The sequence below is a fragment of the Colossoma macropomum genome, unplaced genomic scaffold (genome assembly GCF_904425465.1).
Source record: "Colossoma macropomum unplaced genomic scaffold, Colossoma_macropomum, whole genome shotgun sequence".
NCBI classification, from domain to species: Eukaryota; Metazoa; Chordata; class Actinopteri; order Characiformes; family Serrasalmidae; genus Colossoma; species Colossoma macropomum.
This window is the reverse complement of record NW_023494802.1, coordinates 30,181,038-30,203,406: the sequence shown is the minus strand read 5'-3', so window position 1 is coordinate 30,203,406 and position 22,369 is coordinate 30,181,038. Positions and strand designations below refer to the sequence as shown.

The window sequence follows — 22,369 nt, the reverse complement described above, 5'->3', positions numbered from 1 at the left end:
AAGTCATCCCACCTTCAAAATACATCATCAGAAGGGGAGTTTCTCATCTTTAAACTAGAAAATCTCTCTCTCCAGATGATTGATGTGTGACAGAAGGGGGTGAGTAGGCATATAACAAATGTAGCAACGGTTACAGTTTTATTGCAACCAGAGTGCTCCTTTAATAAGCAAGTAAATTAAATTAATACAAAAATGTACAATTTTTAAATAAGAAAAAAAAAATGACTGAACACAAAACAATCAGATTTTCCCTGACAAATTCATAAGTCCCTTTACATACAGTGTCCCTGAGAGCCTCAAGAGCATTAGATGAACAGGAGCTAAAATTAGCAACGCAGGCTCATAAAAAGGCTTTGTTCAGTGACGGAAACACCTGGCTTATTCAAAAAGTGTGAAAGTGAGATCACAGGCAGTTAAAGACAATATTAACTAATGCCTATTCACGCAGACCAAAATATCACACAGACCAGTGCTTGAAGACGTTGGTGCTGAATTCGAGGAACTTCAAGCATTTAGGAATAAAAACGAATGTTGAAAAAGGTGCCCCAAGACTTCTTCCTAACTCCAGCACATGTACATATGCTGTCTAGGCAGTGGATCAGTAGTAATATATCTCCATTTCAAACGCTCTGCACACCTCGGCAGGGCCTTAACTACTTTTAAACTCACCGGTGTGTCCTGAGCAGCAGCCGCTAAGGCAGAGGAGCCGAAGCAAAATGCAACAATTACTGTTCCACGCAGTCAATATACATTACCCTGGCAGCCCTGGGAAATCGACATTACATAACAGTGCAGCGCTAACAATGAAATGAACATGGCTCAATTTCCCGCTGCCCACAGGAACATCTCCGTATCCCTCTTTGCCTTATAATCACGGCAGAATGAAGAGAGGGAGCCTGACGAGGCAAAAGGGAGACCTTAAAGTTTAGCTGATAGATGCTGATGGAGAATACTGTCTCTGTTATAACAAAACTTTATTACGTCGAAAAGGTAACTTTGTATGAGAATAAAAAAAAAAGTTCTTAACAAAATTTTAGAGTTTTAAATGACACAGTTGTAAAACAGTTTTCACAATGTATCTCTCACTCTCCAGTCCATACAGACCATATGTGGAAACTAAGCTGCATAAACAGATTGTTTTCAATTCACTGTTTCTGTGATGCCACCAAAACCACCACATTTACATATATTCGCCTATTCAGTCTGTAGCAGTTTAGCTCCACCAACTCATGCTGAGGTTATAAGCAGTGTTTCAGCCTGGACTGCTTTGAATGAGGCACAATACAGAACAGCCAAACAGAATAGAGCTACATGTATCAGTCACAAAAACAGCCTGTTTAAAGGACAAACAGAGGTTAGAAAATGGCCATACGCAATAAACGAGAACTGTTTCTGGTATAAAAATCCACACAAATGTTGTAAGAGAACGTCAGGGGAAAAGATAAATGAGAAGTAAAATGTAGGATATGGCCATTTAAAAAACCTGAAAGCAAAACTGACCTTTTTAAATATAACTCTGTGGTTATTTTAAGCACATTCATCACACCATACCATTTTAAAGAAAGGTACTATTTTCCTGTAATCTTGATCGAAGTGTAATGTCTGTCTGTCTGTACAATATCTTCTCATTTTTGACTGTCACCATGCACCAGTAGTAATATTAACCAATAATATCATATTTCGCCTCCTATTATCAAAAGAGTAGTTCAGCTATCTCAGAGACCCTCCCTGATTAGGAAGGAAAATGTGCTATGATTTCAAATTTGCGCTGGATATTAAAGTAAAATGAGGTTTTACTCTAAGCAGCACCATCATGTCTGTTGGTACAGTGGACATGAAGTGTTAAGAAAGGGTGGCTGGCTTTTTCAAAATGAAAAAAGGCCTTATGCCTGATTTGGTAAGCCTCAGAACTGAAGTGCAGCCAATTGGAGTGTGTGGTGTAACACAGAAAGCTATGATTTAGGACAAAGAGGCTGGAACAGGCCATTTGGTGGACACTGACAAAACAGGACATTGCAGATGACTTTTCAGCAAAGTGCAAACTTCAGTTTCAGGTTCATTTATACTCCTGTACGCCAGTGGTGCTGGCAGAAATACATTTTTGAATAGGCTTGTGAAAAGTGGGTAGGCAAATTTGGTAGATACAATTTCCAAATGTGCTACTGTCCCACATGTCATTACATCAGCCTATTCCTGTCCTTCAGTCATCAACCTACCTAATCCTACCCTCCCCCCAACTACAGTGACAAAAAACAAGGGCAAACAGAGTACTGGGTATAAAACGACATACTCTACAGGATGGAATCTCACTTTTTTAGGCCCTCAGTTGCATCTTTTAACCACAACAAGAGCTTCAAATTCAAACACTGGCATGCTGATAATGAACTGGATGCCTGAGGTAAAGGCGGACAGCAACTAAGTAATGATTGGAAGGCTGAGAAAGGAAAGTGGAGCTTGGCGGAGAGTGTAAAGATTTGACCGGCCATAACACAATGACAACACTCACAGAAAACAAATAAAATTTCAATATTTTTAACAATTTGGCTTAATAAATATTGTTTCACCATTCGATTGGACAGTTATGTGATTAAATCTGAGCAGGCTCATGCCCACCCAGGTGTACCTGTGGCTATGCCCCACTGTATGCAGGTATTTAAGGCTAAATTTCCCATTCCATAGTCCAGCAGTACTGATGCCTGAAGCACGAGAATGCAACTACTGTTCCATTTAAGGAAAACGGGAAAATTTGAACAAGAAGCTGGTGAATAGCTGACTTCAGCTTCATACTGCCAAAGAATAAGTGGCGAGTGATAAATAATTTTCCCACCCACCTCTTTGAAAGCATATGATTCCTTAAATGTAACTAAAGCCCAGCAGTGAGGTTGCTGAACTTTACCCTCCTCTGCCAAACACTGCAGACTGGCAGGGCCGCCTACAGAGCAGCGCTAGTAGCCTGTCAAGGAAATAATGTTCTTCTTTATTTGAGAGTTCCCCATTTCATAGTGGATGATTTCAACCACTACCCCTTGTAACTCAGTTCCAAGGGTCAAGGGGAAGGGGTAAAAATAAGAAATGGGATTGGGCCTAGGCGTTATCTAGTGGAGCATGAGCTCATGTGGTGTGGAGCTGCTTTTACAGACAGCTCAGGTAAACTGAAAACAGGACATATATCGATTAAGCCTAGTTTCAGAGCTGCTTTCAAACTTTCATCAATGTTGCTTCCCCATGCAATTTCATGAAAATCCCATACCAATCAAATGAAAAGAACATGTAATAGCTGTAAAGAGTGCTGGTTACATATCAGACTGCGCTTTCCAAATTTCATACTCACTCTTAAAAACAAACCTTCCTAAAGGGTTCTAAGCTTTGATGCACAGTTCTAGAGAAAGGTCTCAGTTAGTATAGAACTTCTACAATTACGCTCACATTTCTTTAAACTTTAAAAATGTTCTTTAAACTCATCTCATTTCCAAAAATGGTTCTTTCAAGAACGGTTCTTTAGAGAAACAAAAGTAGTTCTTCTATGGCATCACAACAAAGAACCCATCTTGTACCTTCATTGTAAAGACTGTGGGTTATGACTATGCTACATAAAATGTGTTGATGTGACTCTCAGCACTGACAAGTGCAGCCAATGGAATGTAAGGGCTGATGGAGAAAACTCCACTACAGAAATCTTGTTCAGAGCAAATTAGTTCAGACTAAAATGGTGAATGTGATATCAACTTCTCCACTGCTGATCGTGAGGAACAGAGTTACACACACTGCAAATGACTGCAAAGGCAGGCTGGGGCTTTTGGCAGTTACAAGAGAAAGCAAAATGTGTTGAGGTCACTGGACCAGGCAGGCTGTACAGTACACGTGTGTTTGTTTTGTGAGACTCACCGGGGTGCAGTACTCCACCATGGGGTAGTTGAGCTTGTGACCTTTTGCCGTCCGACCGGAGAAAAAACAACTCTGGCACACGTCATAGTTAAAGTGCTTCAGACTACGATACCTGCAGAGAGAGAGAGAGAGAGAGAGAGAGAGAGAGAGAGATTATTGTACTCTACAGTGAGAGTGACAGCGCTATTACACGTTCTCTCTCTCACTCTTACTGAGCTAATGAGTTAGGAGCTGCGAGTGCGCCTGACTGACAGCACACAGAAGCAAAAAAAAATCAAATTTTTCAATGTAAAAAAACGGCAAAAAAAAAAAAAAACACACAAAGGCGACAAAAAAGGACACAAGGATGTTCCGCCAGTGCTGATGTGGTGGATCATTCTCCGCATACCGATGTGGTGGTGGTGTGCTAGTGTGTGTTGTGCTGATCTGAGTGGATCAGACACAGCAGTACTGCTGGAGTTTTTAAACACCTCAGTGTCACTGCTGGACTGAGAATCATCCACCAACCAAAAATATCCAGCCAACAGCGTCCTGTGACCACTGATGAAGGACTAGAGGATGACCAACAGATGAGCTATTGTCTCTGACTTTACATCTACAACGTGGACCAACAAGGTAGGAAAGTCTAACAGAGTGGACAGTGAGTGGACACAGTGTTTAAAAACTCCAGTAGCACTGCTGTGTCTGATCCACTCAGACCAGCACAACACACACTAACACACCACCACCATGTCAGTGTCAATGCAGTGCTGAGAATGACCCACCACCCAAATAATACCTGCTCTATGGGGGTCCTGTGGGGGTCCTGATCATTGAAGAACAGGGTAAGAAAGTATGCAGAGAAACAGATGGACTACAGTTTGTAACTGTACTGCAAAGTGCACCTACATGGTAAGTGGAGCTGATAAAATGGACAATAAGTGTATAAACAAAGATGGCTGACCGGTGTATTTACAATATACATTTTATGCATTATTTTTTCAAATAAAGCTCTCTGTTCTTATTTTAATCTCAGTCTCAAACCAGTGCACCATCCTCTCACACTCTCTTTCACTTTCTCTCTCTCTCTCTGTGCTATCCGTCACTGTCAGCTCAGAGTGGACGTCTGTCAACTGCCACCTGAACCCGTTCCACAGCTCCACCTCACACCACGCATGACAGAGCGGTCAGCTTCAGTTTAGTCTACATGCCAACAGGAGACACTGTGGGATGGATGGTTGTGGTTGAGGGGTTGAAGAGGTTTGTGAGTGAATGAGAAAGACTGAGGCATCTTCTCAATACTAGATATACTGTTTGCAGTTTTTAATCAGTCTGAACGCCGATCTACCATCAGTTTCTGCCCCTCACTTCTGACTAATCCTCTTTCACAGACACAGCTGTAGAGCTGATACTGCCACTGCTGCTCTCAGCTCATAGATACGAGGGCTATTCAGCTAAGCACTAAGGATGGGTGTTGATCTCTGAACTGATCTTAGTATCTGTTTACTTAGTCAGGCTTTTGAATAATGCATTAGTAGCTTGGGAAACAAATGAAACAAGTACTTGTAAAAATCTTCTAATTTCAACAAAAGAATATAAGTGGCCCAACATGGATTTTTTTTATTAAAAAAACAACACATTTGCAGATTCTGACAGCTGAAGGTGAGCTTGTAGTGTGTTAAATCTCATACACCTAAAACACAAAACAAACTACTAAACCAGCCAACCGCGCGCGGCTCGCCTCTTATTTTAGCTGCACAGAGCAAAGGAACGATAAAGCTTCTGGGATGTTGCTTTAATTCACAGTATAAAAAATATTGTAATATATTATAATTTTGTTTGCTTAAAATGTGCATTTAAATAGCAAGACTGGTTGAAATGGCCTTATGTACTGATGACAGTAACACATTCTTTCCTGAGAAATAAACTGGATAATCATTTGCTTTTAAACACATTTTTCAGACTCAACAAGTAATGCTTTCAAAAGAGCAGCGTTCAGGACAAAAATGTGAAAAGTGCAATTTTTTCCACCATAAAAAGTCACAGTGAATGTATATTTGCTTGAATGGCTGTGACTATTCGGTAGTTTAACAACCGTGTGTTAAAACATCCTTTAAAGCAGGAGCTCTCAGGAGCCCTGCTGACACTGAATACAATCACAGAGCTCCACCCACTCCCAGCATTCTCGCTCACTCATCCTGTCTCTAATGTCTCTCTCTCTCTGGTCTTTAGTGCTGTGGATCAGATACTGACATTTAGATGAATACTGAGTCTCAGTGGAGATCATTCAGCTCAGAGAGAGAGAGAGAGAGAGAGAGAGAGAGAGAGAGAGAGACAGAGAGAGAGAGAGAGAGAGGGAGAGACAGAGAGTGAGGAAGAGAGAATGGAGGGACAAACAGAAAGGGGCAGAGAGAAAATGAAAGAGAGAGACAGAAAGGGTGAGATAGAGAGAAAGAGAAAGAATGGCGAGAGAGAGAGGGAGAGAGACAGACAGGACAGGAGGGAATGATGAGAGTAAATGAGAGAGAAAGCAAGAGAGAGAAAATGGGGTGACAGAAAATGGGGAGAAACAGAGAAAGAGGGAAGGAGAGAGAACGGAAAAAGAGACAAAAGAGATAAGGAGAGAGAATGAAAGGGAAAGAGGTAGAGAGTCAGAGAGAGTCAGAGAGAGAACGGAGAGAGAGGGAGAGAGGGAAGATGGAGAGAGGGAGGGAGAGAGAGAAAGAAAGAAGGTGAGAGAATGGTGAGAGGGAGGGAGAGAGACAGGGACAGAGAGAGGGAGAGAGAACGAGAGAGTCAGAAAGAGAAAGAATGGAGAGAGAGGAAGGGAGAGGGAAAATGGAGAGGGAGGAAGAGAGATAAAGAAAGAAGGTGAGAGAATAGAGAGAGGGATGGAGAGAGACAGGGACAGAGAGAGAGAGAGAGAGAGAGAGAGAGAGGAGAGAGAGGGAGAGAGAGAAAAAATGGAGAGAGGGAGGGAGAGAGGGAGAAAATGGAAAGGGAGAGAGAGAAAATAGAGAGAGAATGGAGGGAAAGGGAGGGAGACAGAGAAAATGGAGGGAGAGCGAAAAAGAGAAAGAAAGAGAAAGAATGGGGAGAGGGAGGGAGGGAGAGAGAGAGAGAGAGAGAGAGAGAGAGAGAGACAGAGAGCGTGTGAGAGTGAGACAGAGTGAGTGAGAGATAGAAAGAGAGAGAAAATCGTATGTATTGTATTGAGTTTATGTACCTGAAGCCTACAATAGGACACTCTTTACAGATGTTGCACTTGGCCTGGTGCTTTGCCGTCTCTGCGGCCGCCACTCTGTGCAGGACAGGAAGCCACACCATGGACTGCGGCTCCAGCCTCATCCAGTCAATGAACTGTCTCGGCTCCAGCTCCACCTTATTGGTCACCTGAGGGGAGAGGGGAGGAGCCACCGATCAGGGAGCGAGTTCAGAGAAAGTGACAGCCTGAAGTTTACAACAGCGGCCAGCTAAGCAGCAGGAGATGATCAGTTTTCCCTTCAGGTCACCACACATGCAGCTGCTGAGATCATGACGCAGTTCCTTTGAGCCAACCATCTTTTCTACTGTTTATGTCAGTCGTTTAGCCTGGCCAGGAACTGACCTATCCAGGCTTCACAAATATGTCCGTCAGTAGGAACTGTTGAATTCCAATGAATTCCAATAAAGCTGGAAAGAAATGTCGTAATCTTTGCGTAGTGGTGTTATATAATGTTTCCAGATTAAAATGCAATGCTTTTGTGCTGAAATACACTGATGTAGCTAATCAAAACTGGGCACATGGAAACGACACTGATGACTGTCTCCATTAGCTTGCCTACAAAGCAATCTATCCTAACCATCTAAGCTTTCGCACACATACAAAAAATGTATTATTTGAAACAAATAACTTTAAACACAGTTTTTCTGAAAAATACCTTAAGTTTCTCAATAGGTTTAATAAAGCAATCAGCCACTTGAGGCTGTACATGACTGTGATTTTATCATGGGGAAGGGTGTTCTTAGGCACGACATGAAGCAAAGTGTCTAAAACTCCCTTCGCTGTGATAAAATCGCAGTAATGTAAATGTAGTTGTTTTAGCATACGGTATCATTGTCAAGCAACCATGGACGCTGAATTAGAAAAACGTTTGGTCACACATTGCTGTATATTGTGGTCATTTCATTCATTTTTAATCTTTTTGTTGTATAACAATGAACACATGATAACACAGGACTGTTTAATGCAAACACTCTCACTTTTTGGTCACCAAATTACCACAGAGTCTTATTTAGAACCAATCCAGTGGCTCCCCTCTTCTCACACTGGGGCTGAATTTCAAATGGCTCCCTACTCCCTACATAGTGCACTACGTAGGAATTTAAATACTGAGTCCTGCAGCCCAATGGTGCAAAATACAGCTAAGAAATAGTGATTTGGGACTCAGACACATCCATACTTAATAAATGATGCATTATTTGGCTGTTGAGGCTAAAATTTCTAAACTTTCATAGCTAGCACACTATTTAGGGAGTATGGAGCTGTTTGGGATTCAGCCTGGGTTTGACGCTTCTTCTGACTGAAACACGAACATTTGAAGCAGGTAAGACATTCAAGTGACATTTTTAGACTTTTATGCTGTCGTTTTACAGTTAATCATACCGTAACTACTTTAATTCAAACCTGTGATATTAATGATAGAGTTGTTTGGGCTGTTGGCTAACACTTAGCCTGTTAGCTAGCTGACCAGCCTAGTTCTAGTTAAGAACATAAGTTGCCAGCCCTTCAGTTTAAACCAAAAAAGTCTTCAAACTTCATCAATATACTCAGTGGTCTGTGTTTTTTAGCAGATTTAAACCTTCTGTCCACAGTGTCAGTTTCCACAGTCTTCTTCATATATTTATAGGTTAAGTTTGAACAAAAACAATTAAGTCACATTAACACTGACACGTACGCCATCAAAATCTGGCCCACAGTCAGTGCTCTGGGTTTGTTGACTGCGTCTGCTTTATACAGTGACATTTATAGAGATGTAAACACATTATGCGGTTAATATTTTATATGCCTCCTGAACGCTCTGGCTGCTCTATGAGCTCTGATGGATTCAGAGACTTATTTTGCAGATATCAACATAAACGGCCATAATAAAGAGGTCAGTGTCATTCAGAGAGGCTCTCTGAGTAATGGAGCTAATATGAGAAGCAGAACATCCACATCAAAACAGTGAGCATACAGAACCGTAAACAACAGACAGAACATCAGCGCTGAAGGTACATCAGCAACTTGAGCCTTGTTGGCATGGAAACTCCATCTGTAACCGATAGCAACAATCGCTAGGAGGTGAGGTCATTGTTTAGTGTAACAGGAGGCGGCTAAATGTCAGTTGGCATTGAGGGTCCGACCGGGGGGGATATAGCACACACACACACACACACACACACCATTCTCTCAATCTGTCTATCTCTCACTCCGTCTCTAACTCTAGCTCTTTCTCACTCTACTTTCTTTCTCGCTTACTCTCTTTCTCCACCTCTCTTTCACTCACCTTATTGATCTCTCTCTTTCCTCTCACTGTGACTTTCTCTGTCTCTCTCTCTATCTCTCTCACTCTCTCTCTCTTCCATTCTTCCCTGCTCTCTCTGCTTCTCATTCTCTCTGCTTTTCTCTACTATGTCTGTTACTCTTCCTGCTTCTCTCTGTGGCGGTGGCTCTGAGTTGTGTGTGTGGGCTCTTGGCTGTTTCTTGCTGACCCTCAGCTGTGGTCTCTTGCTCAGTCTAAGGTCAGCAGGATAAAATGTCAACCAGCCTGCGGTCACTCAGCTGAGGAGAGAAAGACACGATGGAGAGAGAAGGAGGATGGAAGGAGAAGGAAGGATACACAGTAGTGTGCAAAAGTCAGAGACTCTGCATTTATTTAATTTAAGCAAAAACATAAATTAAGTACAAGTTATTCATTTTTAAGGAGATATTTCCGAAGAGATCAGATATAAGACAATCCATTTACATACGGAATGAGAATGTGAAGGGAAAATAAGTAAAAAAAAAAGGGAATTACCAAAACTGGAATTCCTAACACTTCCTAATATGTTGGCCTTCTAGTTTATTTTCATAAAGGTGGAGGTGGGCATTACTGTTCTGCTTTGTGATTGGTCACATCTCTCACTTTTAGGGTTTACTGTAATTTTTTTTAGACTGGGAGCCCTTAAAAAAGAAAAGAATGGCAAGCATCAGTTCCTGCACTGATAGATGCTGGCAGACTAAGTTCCACCACAGTTCTCTGAGTTACTCAGTACTTAAGTAGCTTTTCACCTGCTACCTCTGCATTTCTACTCTAGCTGCTCCTGAAAGGCACTTTTTCTGTTATCTAAGCTCAACACATTCCAGCTGAACTCAGATTGTCCACACTGCTCACTCTGAGTAAGACATGGTTCACCGTCCGCTGTCCAAGCAGCCGTAGTCCGGCGACTCGCCACAGAGCCGACCGCACTAATCTCAGAAAGATCACAAACACATCTCTCCTTCTCTTCTTCAGGGGGAGAGAGAGAGAGGGAGACAGAGAGAGAGAGAGAGAGAGAGAGAGAGAGAGAGAGAGAGAGAGAGAGAGAGAGAGAGAGAAAGAGAGAAAGAGAGAAAGAGAGAGAGATGAGCCAGAGGCAGCTCAGTTTACATCTCCCTTTGATCCAGGTACTGAGGTGCCTCGTGTTTTAAGGCAGGTTATTGCAACAGGAAGATGACTTGATATCTTTGTGCTCAGCTAGCTGAGAGCCATGATAGGTCCACAGAGGAAAGCAAGGTTTTGTTTTAGTGTTTTTTAACACTGAAAAAAACGCTGCAACATTATATTTATTTTTATAAAAGAAAAAAGACAATACCAATTTTCATTAAATTTTTTTTTAGTTTATTTTCAAACTCATTTTGAACTTAATTTTTTACTTAATTTTATTGTCCTTTTTAAATGGTTTAAAAGGTATTTTTTTATATTTTAGCTGCATTATTTTTTCCTGTAAACTCGTTTTAAGTGTTTAAAAAGTGTTTTATACACATATTCCTCTTTATAATATTAGTAGGATTATTATTTTTATTATTACTATTATTATTCTTATTACTATTATTATTCCCTCACACAACAGCACAAGACATTATGTGATGGTGTTGAGGGAAGCAGAGGAGAAAGGTGCGTTTCCCTGCAATAAGAGGGTGTGATTAGTGTGTTTTTATGGACTGTCCAGTTACAGCCGCCAGAGAGGACACGGACGATCCATCACAGGATATTTTGGGATTTTCTCTCTCTCTCTTTCACCTCTCTCTCTCTCTCTCTCTCTCTCTCTCTGTGTGTGTGTGGATGAAACGTTGCAGTTGGATTTATGGCTGATGAGGAATGACTGCAGGCTGTGAGTGAGTGAACCTGCCGGATTGGAGCTTTATTACAGTGGAAGACTGAGGGGTGAATTAAGGACAGACACAGAGACAGACAACAGGCTTCACACATTACCCACTGCAGAATACACAGCAGTCACTCACTCACCACCCACACTCATCAGAGCCTCAAACTGACATCCAAACACACACAGTAGTTTATTCAGCGGGTTTTAGTTTATGCTGTGAGTTATGAACAGGGTTCGAATTGAGAGGGGCCGGAGAGGGGGTCCCGGACCTCCCAAAAGAGTAAAGTGACCCCCCTAAGAGAGATAAAACTGAGCTTAGGGGGGTCCAGTGTTATTTCCCTGAATAAGATATGCATTTCGGGACAAACTGAAGCCCTCAAAGTGATCAGCTTCTTTCTCTGTTTTTTTTTTTAATCATGTTCAACAACTTGAGCGCATCTCAAACTGCTGAGAAACTTTAGATGTTTTTAGACTTTAAGTCAGCAGCAGCCATAAAAACAGAGAAAATAAATGCTGTAAGCAGACATGCTGAATGGCAAAAAAATATGTTTTTGTTTACAAAATGTTTGCATTTCAGGGAAATTGAGAACATACTATGAGTAGTGTTTACATGCATCATGATTTTGCACAACAATCAACATATGGCTAGAATTTCACCCATTTGTCCAGCAAGCTGAATCATAATCTGGTTTTACTTCACATGGGACTCACCAAACCTGCCTGCTGACGACTAAATCAAATACTTTACTACCTAAATAACAGATTTTAAATAATTAGCTGAGAAAAGGTAGACTATTAAATCTACTTGCTGTGTCTTCTAAATAATCATTAATATATCGAAACAGATATGAAGTTAAATGACTCCTGTCTAGTAATACTTGTGACAAAACTAGAGGATTAAACCTCACAAAAACGTTGTACAAACATAATCTATACATATTATACATAAATATACAACATTGAGGTCACCTCTTAGTCAGACTTTCCACCAGTGGACCCTGCAAGACCTCTGCCACAATTCAAACCCTGGTTATTGTGAACTTTAAGCACTCACGGCTGCAGGGACGACTATAGCAAGGAGCAATAAACACATTTACACTGTAGAAATTAAAGTCACTGATAAACAAGGATATTTGGCAGTGTTTGCTCACCAGGATGACGTCTTCAGAAAAATGGAAATTAACTTTATTCGCCAATAACTTTGCTAAGAACTGACTGAGGGAATAGCGCTGTTTTCTAGTGCAAAATCCTTATTCAACATGCAATAAAACGTTGCTTTAACCCTATGTTTTAGTCACCAGTTCAAACTTGTTTTTACCGTAGGAGAACAACACGCTACAGCAGCACGGAGCCGAATTCATGCATAAAATAAAAGTTTACGAGTTTTGAAAGTTTGGAACACCTTTACTTCTTTTATAATCTGAATTTTCAAACAAAATTAGAAAAATTACCGTAAAAGAAACAATTATCTACCATTTCTTTGCGCTTATCTGACGGACAGATGATGCTGAATGCTGATTCTTTGTATAAAGAGCAGGTTTTACATAACTAATGATCTGACAGGTTTGTTCCAAAGTGTTGTTAAAAGCACACATTAAGCTCTTCTGCTCCAAAGGTGGTCTAAACACCTGAAAGCTTTGAGTGCTGATAACACAACAAGGGGATAAATAGCACGGGCTCTGGGACTAACCCCAAGGTAGAGCTTTTGTGCAGTTGCTTCTTCAGTTTTACTGCAGTTTTGGAAAAGAAAAATGGCACAGTCAAAACAGCTGTTTAATACGATAATTAAAACATACTGAAAAGCCATACGTTCTGCTGAGCACTGTACGCCTGTACAGTAGCATGCAAAAGTTTGAACACTCCCAGTCAAAAACATTCTGCTGACACCTCCATTACAGCAAACAAACTTAAATATGCCATTTTTCTGCTAATTTTAGTGCACAACTTCTATTTATTTGCTGAATTCATATCTTAAAAAAAACAAAATACAAAATGTGCTATAAATGTTGCACAGGTCACATTTTATGTTTACAGTATGTTAAATCGAGCAAATAAAGTGACTGTGCATTAAAATGCGCAGAAGTGTGTTCTATTCAGAGGATGTGTTCACTTATTTTCACTTATAATTTGACCAGGGGCACCTAAACTTTTGCATATGGCTGCCTGTGCATGTGTTTTTCTATGTTATATGCACTTGGAAGATGATGCAGGGTGCATATTGCTGTGTGTGTGTGTGTGTGTGTGTGTGTGTGTGTGTGTTACATACATGCTGGAAGCAGCTCCTGACGCTGGGTTCAATGTTGCTGCCACCGAAGGCCGCCACTTCTCCGAGTTGCCGTGGAATCTGGATGGCATCATGCAGTAACAGCCCCAACTGCCTCTGATCACATGTTTCCCCCGCAGAGGCAACCTGGTTAAACAAACCTGCACACAAACACATCTCAGTTACTCCCCATGAAAACAAAACCCCTCCTGTCAGTGGCTAAAGAGGATTTGCCATGGTGTCAAATGGTCTTGATCAATTTTTCAGGCCTCTAAATAAATGTTTGAAACAAAATTGATGACACTTTGCAGTACAGAACTGTTTAAGTTCAGAGCCTTTAAACCTTTATTCATTTATTCCACAGTCATGCAGACTGTTTCAGTCAATGGGGCTGTGGCTGTATCGCTACTGCACGGATACTGCATTATAACTTCGTTTTCCGTGGAATTAATAAACATTTTTACTCCAAATCAGTCAGCATGCCAACATGTGCAAGAAGATAAACCAGACTTTTTCTCAAGTATCAGTCTGAATGACTGCGAAAGAGGTTACCATTAAAAAATTGCTGCAACAAAACACATCATTTCTCCAGAGAAGAATTTGTGTGTTTTCCAAACACTTCAAACCAGATGATTACAAGAAGGATTTAAGGTTTGGGCTTTCAAACCAGCATCAAATCCAGACTAGAACTAAGTATTCCTTTGGACACTCGGCAGAAACAGAAAACCCGAGCTGAGCTAGGCTGTCGATATCAGCGGAGCTAACACTGCTTTAGCTGCTAGAAAGTAGGCTTGCTTGACAACTCTAATTTTTTTTGTTTCAGCTCTGTGAAGCTGTAATATAGTGGGGTAAATTTGTTTTGTATTTATAAGCTGCCTTCACAGATTTAATGCATACTTTTCTCTCGCACTGCATCTGCCAACATCTGTCGTCTATTGCTTCCAATGTGAACTTCGGCTAACATTTGTATGGTATTATGGTCATTTTAGAAATAAATCTGAAAATATGAACACATCACTAGACTGATAGAGTGAGAGTTGGTAAGGAGTGTATAGACTGTGCATGTCATGTCACTGAGGTGAGAATTAAGGGCTGAATCCTCTCTCTGTTGTGACCGGTCCCCCTTAAAGCAACAGTTTTCCAAAAATCAAATTTACACAAATTACCCCAAATGTATTCAATTAATGAAGACATGTCTGGTGTCTGAAGCTTTTCTTAGGCTTTGCACTGGAGAGCTATGAGGCTAAAGTAGGAAATAAATAATTGACGCTTATACATTTCCAACTCGTACTGCGTGAGCTGCATACCTAAATACCTTTACCTCAAACTGTTTTGAGCTGTTAAGTAACTTCAAATAGCGCAAAACATGTCTTGGCTGATTTAGGGTAAGGGGAGGGGAGAACTGCGTAAATCTGTTGCTTAACTACTGCTCTGGTTTGTAAGTGTACTATACACTATAAATACACCCCTATGCCCTGGAATCAAGAACTCTCACCTTTCTCCTCTTATCCCCTTATCCCCCAACCCCCCACAAGGGCCATTTAAGGAGTGTGAAAAAAACAGAATTACAGCAACATCTGTCACTGAAACACCGAGAGCCGAAACATTAACGCTCACATACTCAGCATAAACAAGCACAGAACAATTAAAGACTCATTTACGGGTCTTACAGAGGTTAATGTTTAAACTGTAAGAATACAGCACGTCAGCACTGTAGAGAACACACACACACACACACACAGACACAAGCATGTGGGATTTTAAGCCACAGGCAAAGTTTAGATCAATAATGAAAACAACCAGGAAACTTTCACATCATGTTTATCATTCAGACACCAGATCAGATCCCTGTGTGTGAGAGAGTGTGTGGTGTGAGAGAGAGGGTGGTATTGTGCCCTGGGCCTCAATGTGAGGGTGGTCTGGGTGCACGCTGTGACACTTTCAAATTCACTCCAGTCTGAGTCTCAAATACACACCAGGACGATCAGAGCTCATTTAAATTTTAGCCTCATAAATTTGTTTACAGTTTCTGATAAGCAAAAAAATAGACTGAAATGGATAGAATATGCAGGGGGGGGGAGCAGAGAGAGAGAAAAAGAGAGAAGGGGGGGAGGTGAGAGATGGTAGAGAAAGATGGAGAGAGAGAAGGAGAGAGAGGGGGAGAAAGAAAAGAGTGGAGAGAGATGAGGGGGAGGAGAGGAGAGGGGAAGAGAGAGAGAGAGAAAGAGAGGCAGAGAGAGGGAGAGAGATGGAGTGAGAGGGTAGAGAGAGATGGAGTGAGAGAGATAAAGAGAGAGCGAGGAAGAAATGGGGGAGATATAGAGATAGGAGAGAGAGGGAGAGAGAGGGGAGAGGAGAGAAAGAGAGGAGAGAGGGAGAGGAGAGAGAGCGGGGGAGAGAAAGAAAGAGAGGGGGAGAAAGGGGGGAGGGGGAAAGAGGGGAGAAATGGGGGGAGGAAGAGAGAGGAGAAAAAGGGGAAGAGAGGAAGGAGAGAGTGAAAGGAGATAGAGAGGGAGAGAGAGGGAGGAGAGAGAGAAACAGAAGAGAACAATAAGAAAAAAGTGAGAAAAAAAAGGAGAGAGGGAGAGAGAAAAGAAAGAGAAAAAACAACGACAGATAGAGAAAGGGCAAAAAAGACAGACAGTGAAAAGATAAAGGAGTAGAGCATGAGAGAAAAAGAGAAGAAAGAGAAGAGAAAGAAAATAGAATGAAAAAAGAGCAAGAAAGAAAGAGAGTGAAAAAGAAAGGAGAGAATAAGAAAAAGGAGAGAGAAAAGAGACAGAATAAAAAGAAGAGACACAGAAAGCACAAGAAACAGACATAGTGAGAAGAGGCAAGAATAGGATGAGAAAAAGAGAGAGAAAGAAAAGAGAGAAGAGAAAGAATGGACAAAAAAGGAGACAGGAGCAAGAGAGACAGCGAGAAGAGAAAGGAGAGAGAGAGAGAGAGAAAAGGGGGCAGAAAGAGAGGAGCGAGGGAGAGAGAAAAGAGAGATGGAGAGAGAGACAGGGAAGAGAGAGGAGAGAGAGGGAGGAGAACAAAAAGAAAAAAGAATGAGAAAAAGAAAGAAAGAAGACAGAGACAGAGAGAGAGAGAAAGAGGAAGAGAGAAAAAGAGACAGACAAGAAGAAATATAGGAGAAAGATAAAAAAGAGACAGTAAAAAGATAAAGAAAGGAGAGAGTAAAGAGTGAGGGAAAAGAGAGAAAGAAAGAAGAAAAAAGGATGAGAAAGAGTGAAAGAGAAAGAAAGGAGAGAATAGAATAGAAAGTGAGAAAAAGAAGAGAGAGAGAAAAGGGACAGAGAATGAAAAGAAGAGAGTGAGAAAGCGCAAGAAACAGAGAGACAGTGAGAAGAGAAAACCAAGAGTAAAGAAAAAGAGAGAAGACAAAGAATAGAGGAAGAGGACAAAAGAAAAAAGGACACAGTGAGAAAGAGTAAGAGAGACAGTGAGAAGAGAAAGGAAGGAGAGAGAGACTGAGAAGAGAAAGGAAGGAGAGAGAGAGAGACAGTGAGAAGAGAAAGGAGGAGAGAGAGAGAGACAGTGAGAAGAGAAAGGAAGGAGAGAGAGACTGAGAAGAGAAAGGAAGGAGAGAGAGAGAGACAGTGAGAAGAGAAAGGAAGGAGAGAGAGAGACAGTGAGAAGAGAAAGGAGGAGAGAGAGAGAGACAATGAGAAGAGAAAGGAAGGAGAGAGAGAGAGACAGTGAGAAGAGAAAGGAAGGAGAGAGAGAGAGACAGTGAGAAGAGAAAGGAAGGAGAGAGAGAGACAGTGAGAAGAGAAAGGAGGAGAGAGAGACAGTGAGAAGAGAAAGAAGGAGAGAGAGAGATAGAAAGAGAGAGGGCTGATTTACATGTAAAAGGCGGAGGAGGTGAATCAGTGCACACTGAAGAGCATTTAAAGCTGTACTGTGCTGTGACTGAATAAACCCTGAGATCACTCTGCGGAACCGTCGTCCACTCAGCACCATCACCACCGCAAACAGGACGTCATGGGCTTTAATCAGAAACACGCTGCGCCGCCATTTGTAGTTTACGTGCTCTCAGCTCATTTGCATACTCAGCGCATGAGACCAGAGGCTGAGGGATTCAGGAGTGAGGAGGTATATGAGGGATTTGTGGTCTGATTGGGTTTATGATGATTCACTACTCACACAGCATAGCAAACAGTCATCACTGGAGGAAATGGGTGGGGGGTGAAGGAGGAGGATTTGTGTTTTTTTTTAACATTAATCAGCAAAATATCACTCTGAAAGAGGGTGAGATGTAAAAGGGATTTGTAATTCTAACTGCTACACTTACCGCTCATCCTAAAACCTCCCAAAAATTCACCCCTTCCCCTGTCAGCACAATGAAAAAATGAAGCCTTTAGTGTCCATGTAGATCACTGTCAGCACCGCAAACGCTGCGTAGGACGACTCTTACCTACATTATGTCTAGTCTGAAGTGCACTGACATTTTCCCCTTTTTACATGTAATCTGTCAGTGAATGACCTCGTCTGCCACCTGTATTGTCCTATCGCTGCCGTCGGAATAAAACCTTGCATCTCCAAAATGATAACTTTACAGGAGAAGGAAAAAACCTACCTTACTTTTAATGTAAGTCAATGGAACTAGACTTTCTTCCAAGTAATTCTGGGCCGTTTCTTTTGGTCCACTCACCATGAAATTTACACACAACGTAAAGGGCAACAGACATTTTCAAATTATGCCAAAAACTGAAAAACAGCAAAAATGGAGATACCTACAGCAGTGATATATAAGAGAGAGAATGTGCACTGGGTTCTGTAATATGTGCAGTAATTGTTTTCTCTTGCACTAAAACAAGTCTAAAAGAAAACTGTATTTCATCCCTTTATATATTCTGTATGAGGTTGAAATGACACTAATGTAGAGCTGTTGAAGGGCTTAGTGATCATAGCAACGCTTTATCACAATATAGTTCATATATCATACTATATCAATAATTGTCTATAAACATTCTGCACATTTCATAAGGTGCAATTTTAAGTAGTATTTTAAACAAATAGCTTATTCTGGTTGTTTTTCCCCACATTGTTCCAAATTCCTTCATCCAAATTCACAGCTTTTTTACTCTACACTGAAAACAGCTTGCAAGCTATCCTTTCTAACTGCACTGCTGGTTTGTGCTGTTGTAAGTGAATGGCTAGACTTCTCCATCTCTGTACAGTGAGTAAAAGGTCTGGTCAACTAAAGCAGCAGTTCAAATTTCAAGCCTCTCAATATTGAAAAACTGCCCAATTTCACTGATCATCATCGTTATTTTATCACCCAGGCCTACGCTGACGCACAGACAGAGCAATTACTTACATTTGTACTTTTCCTCCAGATGTCCTTTACACAGCGAGAGGAGCCCAATCTTCAAGGACAGCACACGGATCTTCCCACTGCGACCCCTGCACAATCAACACAAACCACAGAAAAGAGGTTTTGTAACATCATTATTAGACTCATTATTCAGAAACTGCTCTAAGGCTAACATGTACTATTATCATTACTAATATGTAATATTACATAGTTATGATCTGCAAATTTATTTTACTGAAAACAGTGATCCCAAACTTTTGAACTGTGAGGCTAAATTTGAATGCTGTTGTACATTATGTATTTCTGAGAGTGAGGAACCGAAATGTGGACCTTCTACACACCCTCAGGTGTTTAATGCAGTTACTGGGTTACATGTAGAGCGTCTGAGGTGAAGGTAAAGACAACTGACTACTATTTTCTGTAATGTTTGCATGTTTGTGTTTTTGTCTTACGTGTCGTAGACGTTGAGGAGCCAGTTGAGACACATGTCCACACACAGGGGAACGTTCACCAGGTCTTTATGCTCCTGCTCCAGGTCATCATACACAGAGGTCAGACAGTTAATGACCTCAGGGACTGAGAGTGAACCGGAGTTATTATTCAGCTTATGTTGCTGAAACATCGCCTGAGCTACATTCAGATCCAACAGGTCCACTGAAAGAGAGAGAGAGAGAGAGAGAGATTATTGCATATATTTTTATGTTATTAACTGATAATGAACACTTTCTCTTTGTAATTGTTGCATTTTCTTATTAATCTTGGTTTTGTATTTTGTTTTTTTGTTTTTGTTTAACATATAGATAATATCTGTAGTGCTTCGACAATACAAATGTAAATATGTCAATAAATTGCTTTGACAATGTAAATTAAAATTAAACTGAACAAGAGAGGAGAGACAAGAAAGAGACAGAAAGAGAGAGAGAAAACAGACCAAGCAAAAAGAAGAGAGTAAAAGAGAGAGAGAGAGAGAGAGAGAGAGTAAAATAAAAGGAGGAGAAAAGCAAAAAGGGAGAGTGAAAGGGAAAACAGGGAGAGAAAGAAAAAGAGGGGGACTGAGTGAGTAAAGAAGAAGGGAGAAAGAGAGAAGCTAATAGTTATATTAATAATAAGGAGGATCTTGGGGGGAAAGAGAGAGAGAGAGAGAGAGAGATAGATCGAGAGAGAGAAAGATAGATCGAGAGAGAGAGAGAGAGAGAGAGAGAGAGAGAGAGAGAGAGAGCGAGAGAGAGGAGTGAATGTACTGTGTCAGTTCTCGTTGTGTTAAAGATGTTCTGGTTTCACTGTATCTAAACACAAACATGGCAATAAAGACCACTGAAACAGCCAGAGATGAAAAAAAGAAAACAGTGAGAGGAAAAACAAAGAGAAAGAGAGAGAGAAATAAGCCTGCGTGAGTGAGTGTGTGAATAGGGTGTGATGAAGTGAGAGCAGGCAGATGGAGAGAGGAAAAGATAACCCCAGCCTGCGTTTCCTGTTTACTCGTTTAATTAGACTGATTAACTATTCTCAAACGAGCAGACATGCAAATGAGAGGGGAAGAATGAGAGACAGGCGAAAAATAAATAATAAAAAAGAAGAAAGGGGGATGGAGAAAGACGAACGCCGTGAGCGGACAATGACGCATCCAAGACTTCTCTTCCATTTCACACTCACATGTGCACGGAGAGAGAGAGAGAGTGAGAGAGAGAGAGAGAGAATGATTGTTTTTGTGATGGTAATTGGGCCTCTCAGAGTTAATTGGGCTGACAGTGGAAGGAAAAGCGGTGATGCAGCTCTAATCAAACACTTCAACCCATAGACACACAACAAAAACCTGTATACGAACAGATTCAGTACACAGACACACACAAAAAAAGACAAATATATAAAGCACAAAAATACAGAAAGACAAAGATACGTTTCGTCATGAAAATGTTACTGATACTGATTTTAAGGAAATAAAAATTCCCATAACCAATAATACAGGACAATATAACTTAATATGACCTAATAATTAAACAGACATCAAGTTTTGGTTAAACAGTGACTCTCTAAAGTGAACAGATAAAGTAAACAGCGTCTGTCTGTTACAATGTGTGCATTTACATGCCCGCAATTATCCGATCATAATCTTCCTATAATCTGTTAATCTGATTATTCAAATGGCCACGAAACAGCACACTCTGATCTCTTAGATCTTAGATAGGCCTAGAATTCTGATTAAGAAATCTGATCAAGAGAGCTGGATTTTAGCTCAGTAATCAGATTTCCCAGTGCATGTAAACTCTTACTCTGATTTCTTTCGGATTTCTCAGTCTCCGTATGTGTGAAAACAGAAGGTGGTACTGGAAATAAGTGAACAGCGTTGCCGCGAAATGCAGCAAAACACATTTGGATTTACATGTTCTTCATCTTCTAGATGATGTATGTTCATATTTTCAGCTAAAGCCGCAGCATGAAGTTTGAGTTAACGTTATTGTTTATGTCGCATCTTCTTCTGTGAGTTTATTGGCTCGTTGCAAAGCAGAAATCTGATTACTGTCTGACTCCTGTAGACTCGGAGTTTCCCATTATCTGATTATGCAAGTGCATGTGAACGCGTTGATTGGATCACTGACAAAATCTGATTTTCTGCAGTTACTGGATTATTAAGTGCATGTAAACGCACTCACTGTAAAATAAACAGCTAAACATGTAAACTAGGCCTGTTGCAATTACTACCAAATCACCTGATCACAACTATTTGAGCTGACTGCAGTTATTTTCTACAGGTGCTGGCTCTTACAATCAGACCTTTACATTGCAACGAACAATGTCTTCTAGAGGGCAGCAGTGAGTAATGTTTGTTTATTTGACATTTGCTAATAACACCTTTAGAGGGTGGCGGAGAGTAAGGTTTGTTTGTTTGATCGTTAATAACACCTTTGGAGGGCAGAAGGGGCAGTATTTGTTTATTTGATGTATAACACTTCTAGAGGGCCACAGGGAGCAAAGTTTATTTGACATTTGTTATCATCCAGTTAATGAGATAAGCCTGTAAATTAATTTACATTAATTACATAACCCTGCTTTACATGAACTGTAGTGTCTCTCTGTTGCTGTATTGATGTATTTGTCTTTTAGCATGTGTGTATCTGTCTTGATATAGACTGAAGTATGTATGTGTGGGCAAAGCTGAATATATATAACTGCTGATCATTGTTATTATCATAGACGTCAATAAATCTGCAGGACCTCAATATTGTTAAACAGTCAGTCCCTAAAACACATGAGGGTCCATTTACCAATTCAAAGACAGACAGACAGACAGACAGACAGACTTACAGCAGAGTGCCTTCTGGAGACGGCGGATCTTCATGGCTGTTCTGTATGCAGAGAAGCGCACGTGGTTCAGGTCAGCTGGAGAGACACACAGGGAGAGCCAGTCAGTCAGGTGTGTAAGCACTTCTCTTATCTTTTAATGCATACACAATCACACACTCTCTCTCCCTCCCTTTCTCTCTCTCTCTCTCTCTCTCTCTCTCTCTCACACACACACACACACACCTGGGCAGAAATACATGCAGTGT

At 40.9% G+C, this 22,369-nt stretch overlaps 1 protein-coding gene across 7 annotated transcripts in view; it reads right to left on the bottom strand.

Annotated features, from left to right (window-relative positions):
* LOC118821931 (utrophin-like) overlaps positions 1–22,369 on the bottom strand; it is a 301,986-nt gene that overhangs the window by 41,834 nt on the left and 237,783 nt on the right. For all 7 annotated transcript variants that reach the window (XM_036590622.1, XM_036590623.1, XM_036590621.1 and 4 more), the window contains 6 exons: positions 22,125–22,199; positions 19,274–19,475; positions 18,825–18,910; positions 13,499–13,656; positions 7,091–7,257; positions 3,886–3,997 (listed from right to left, as the gene is read on the bottom strand). In XM_036590622.1, the coding sequence (XP_036446515.1) occupies positions 3,886–3,997; positions 7,091–7,257; positions 13,499–13,656; positions 18,825–18,910; positions 19,274–19,475; positions 22,125–22,199 (800 nt within the window). The remainder of the gene's footprint in view (positions 1–3,885; positions 3,998–7,090; positions 7,258–13,498; positions 13,657–18,824; positions 18,911–19,273; positions 19,476–22,124; positions 22,200–22,369) is intronic.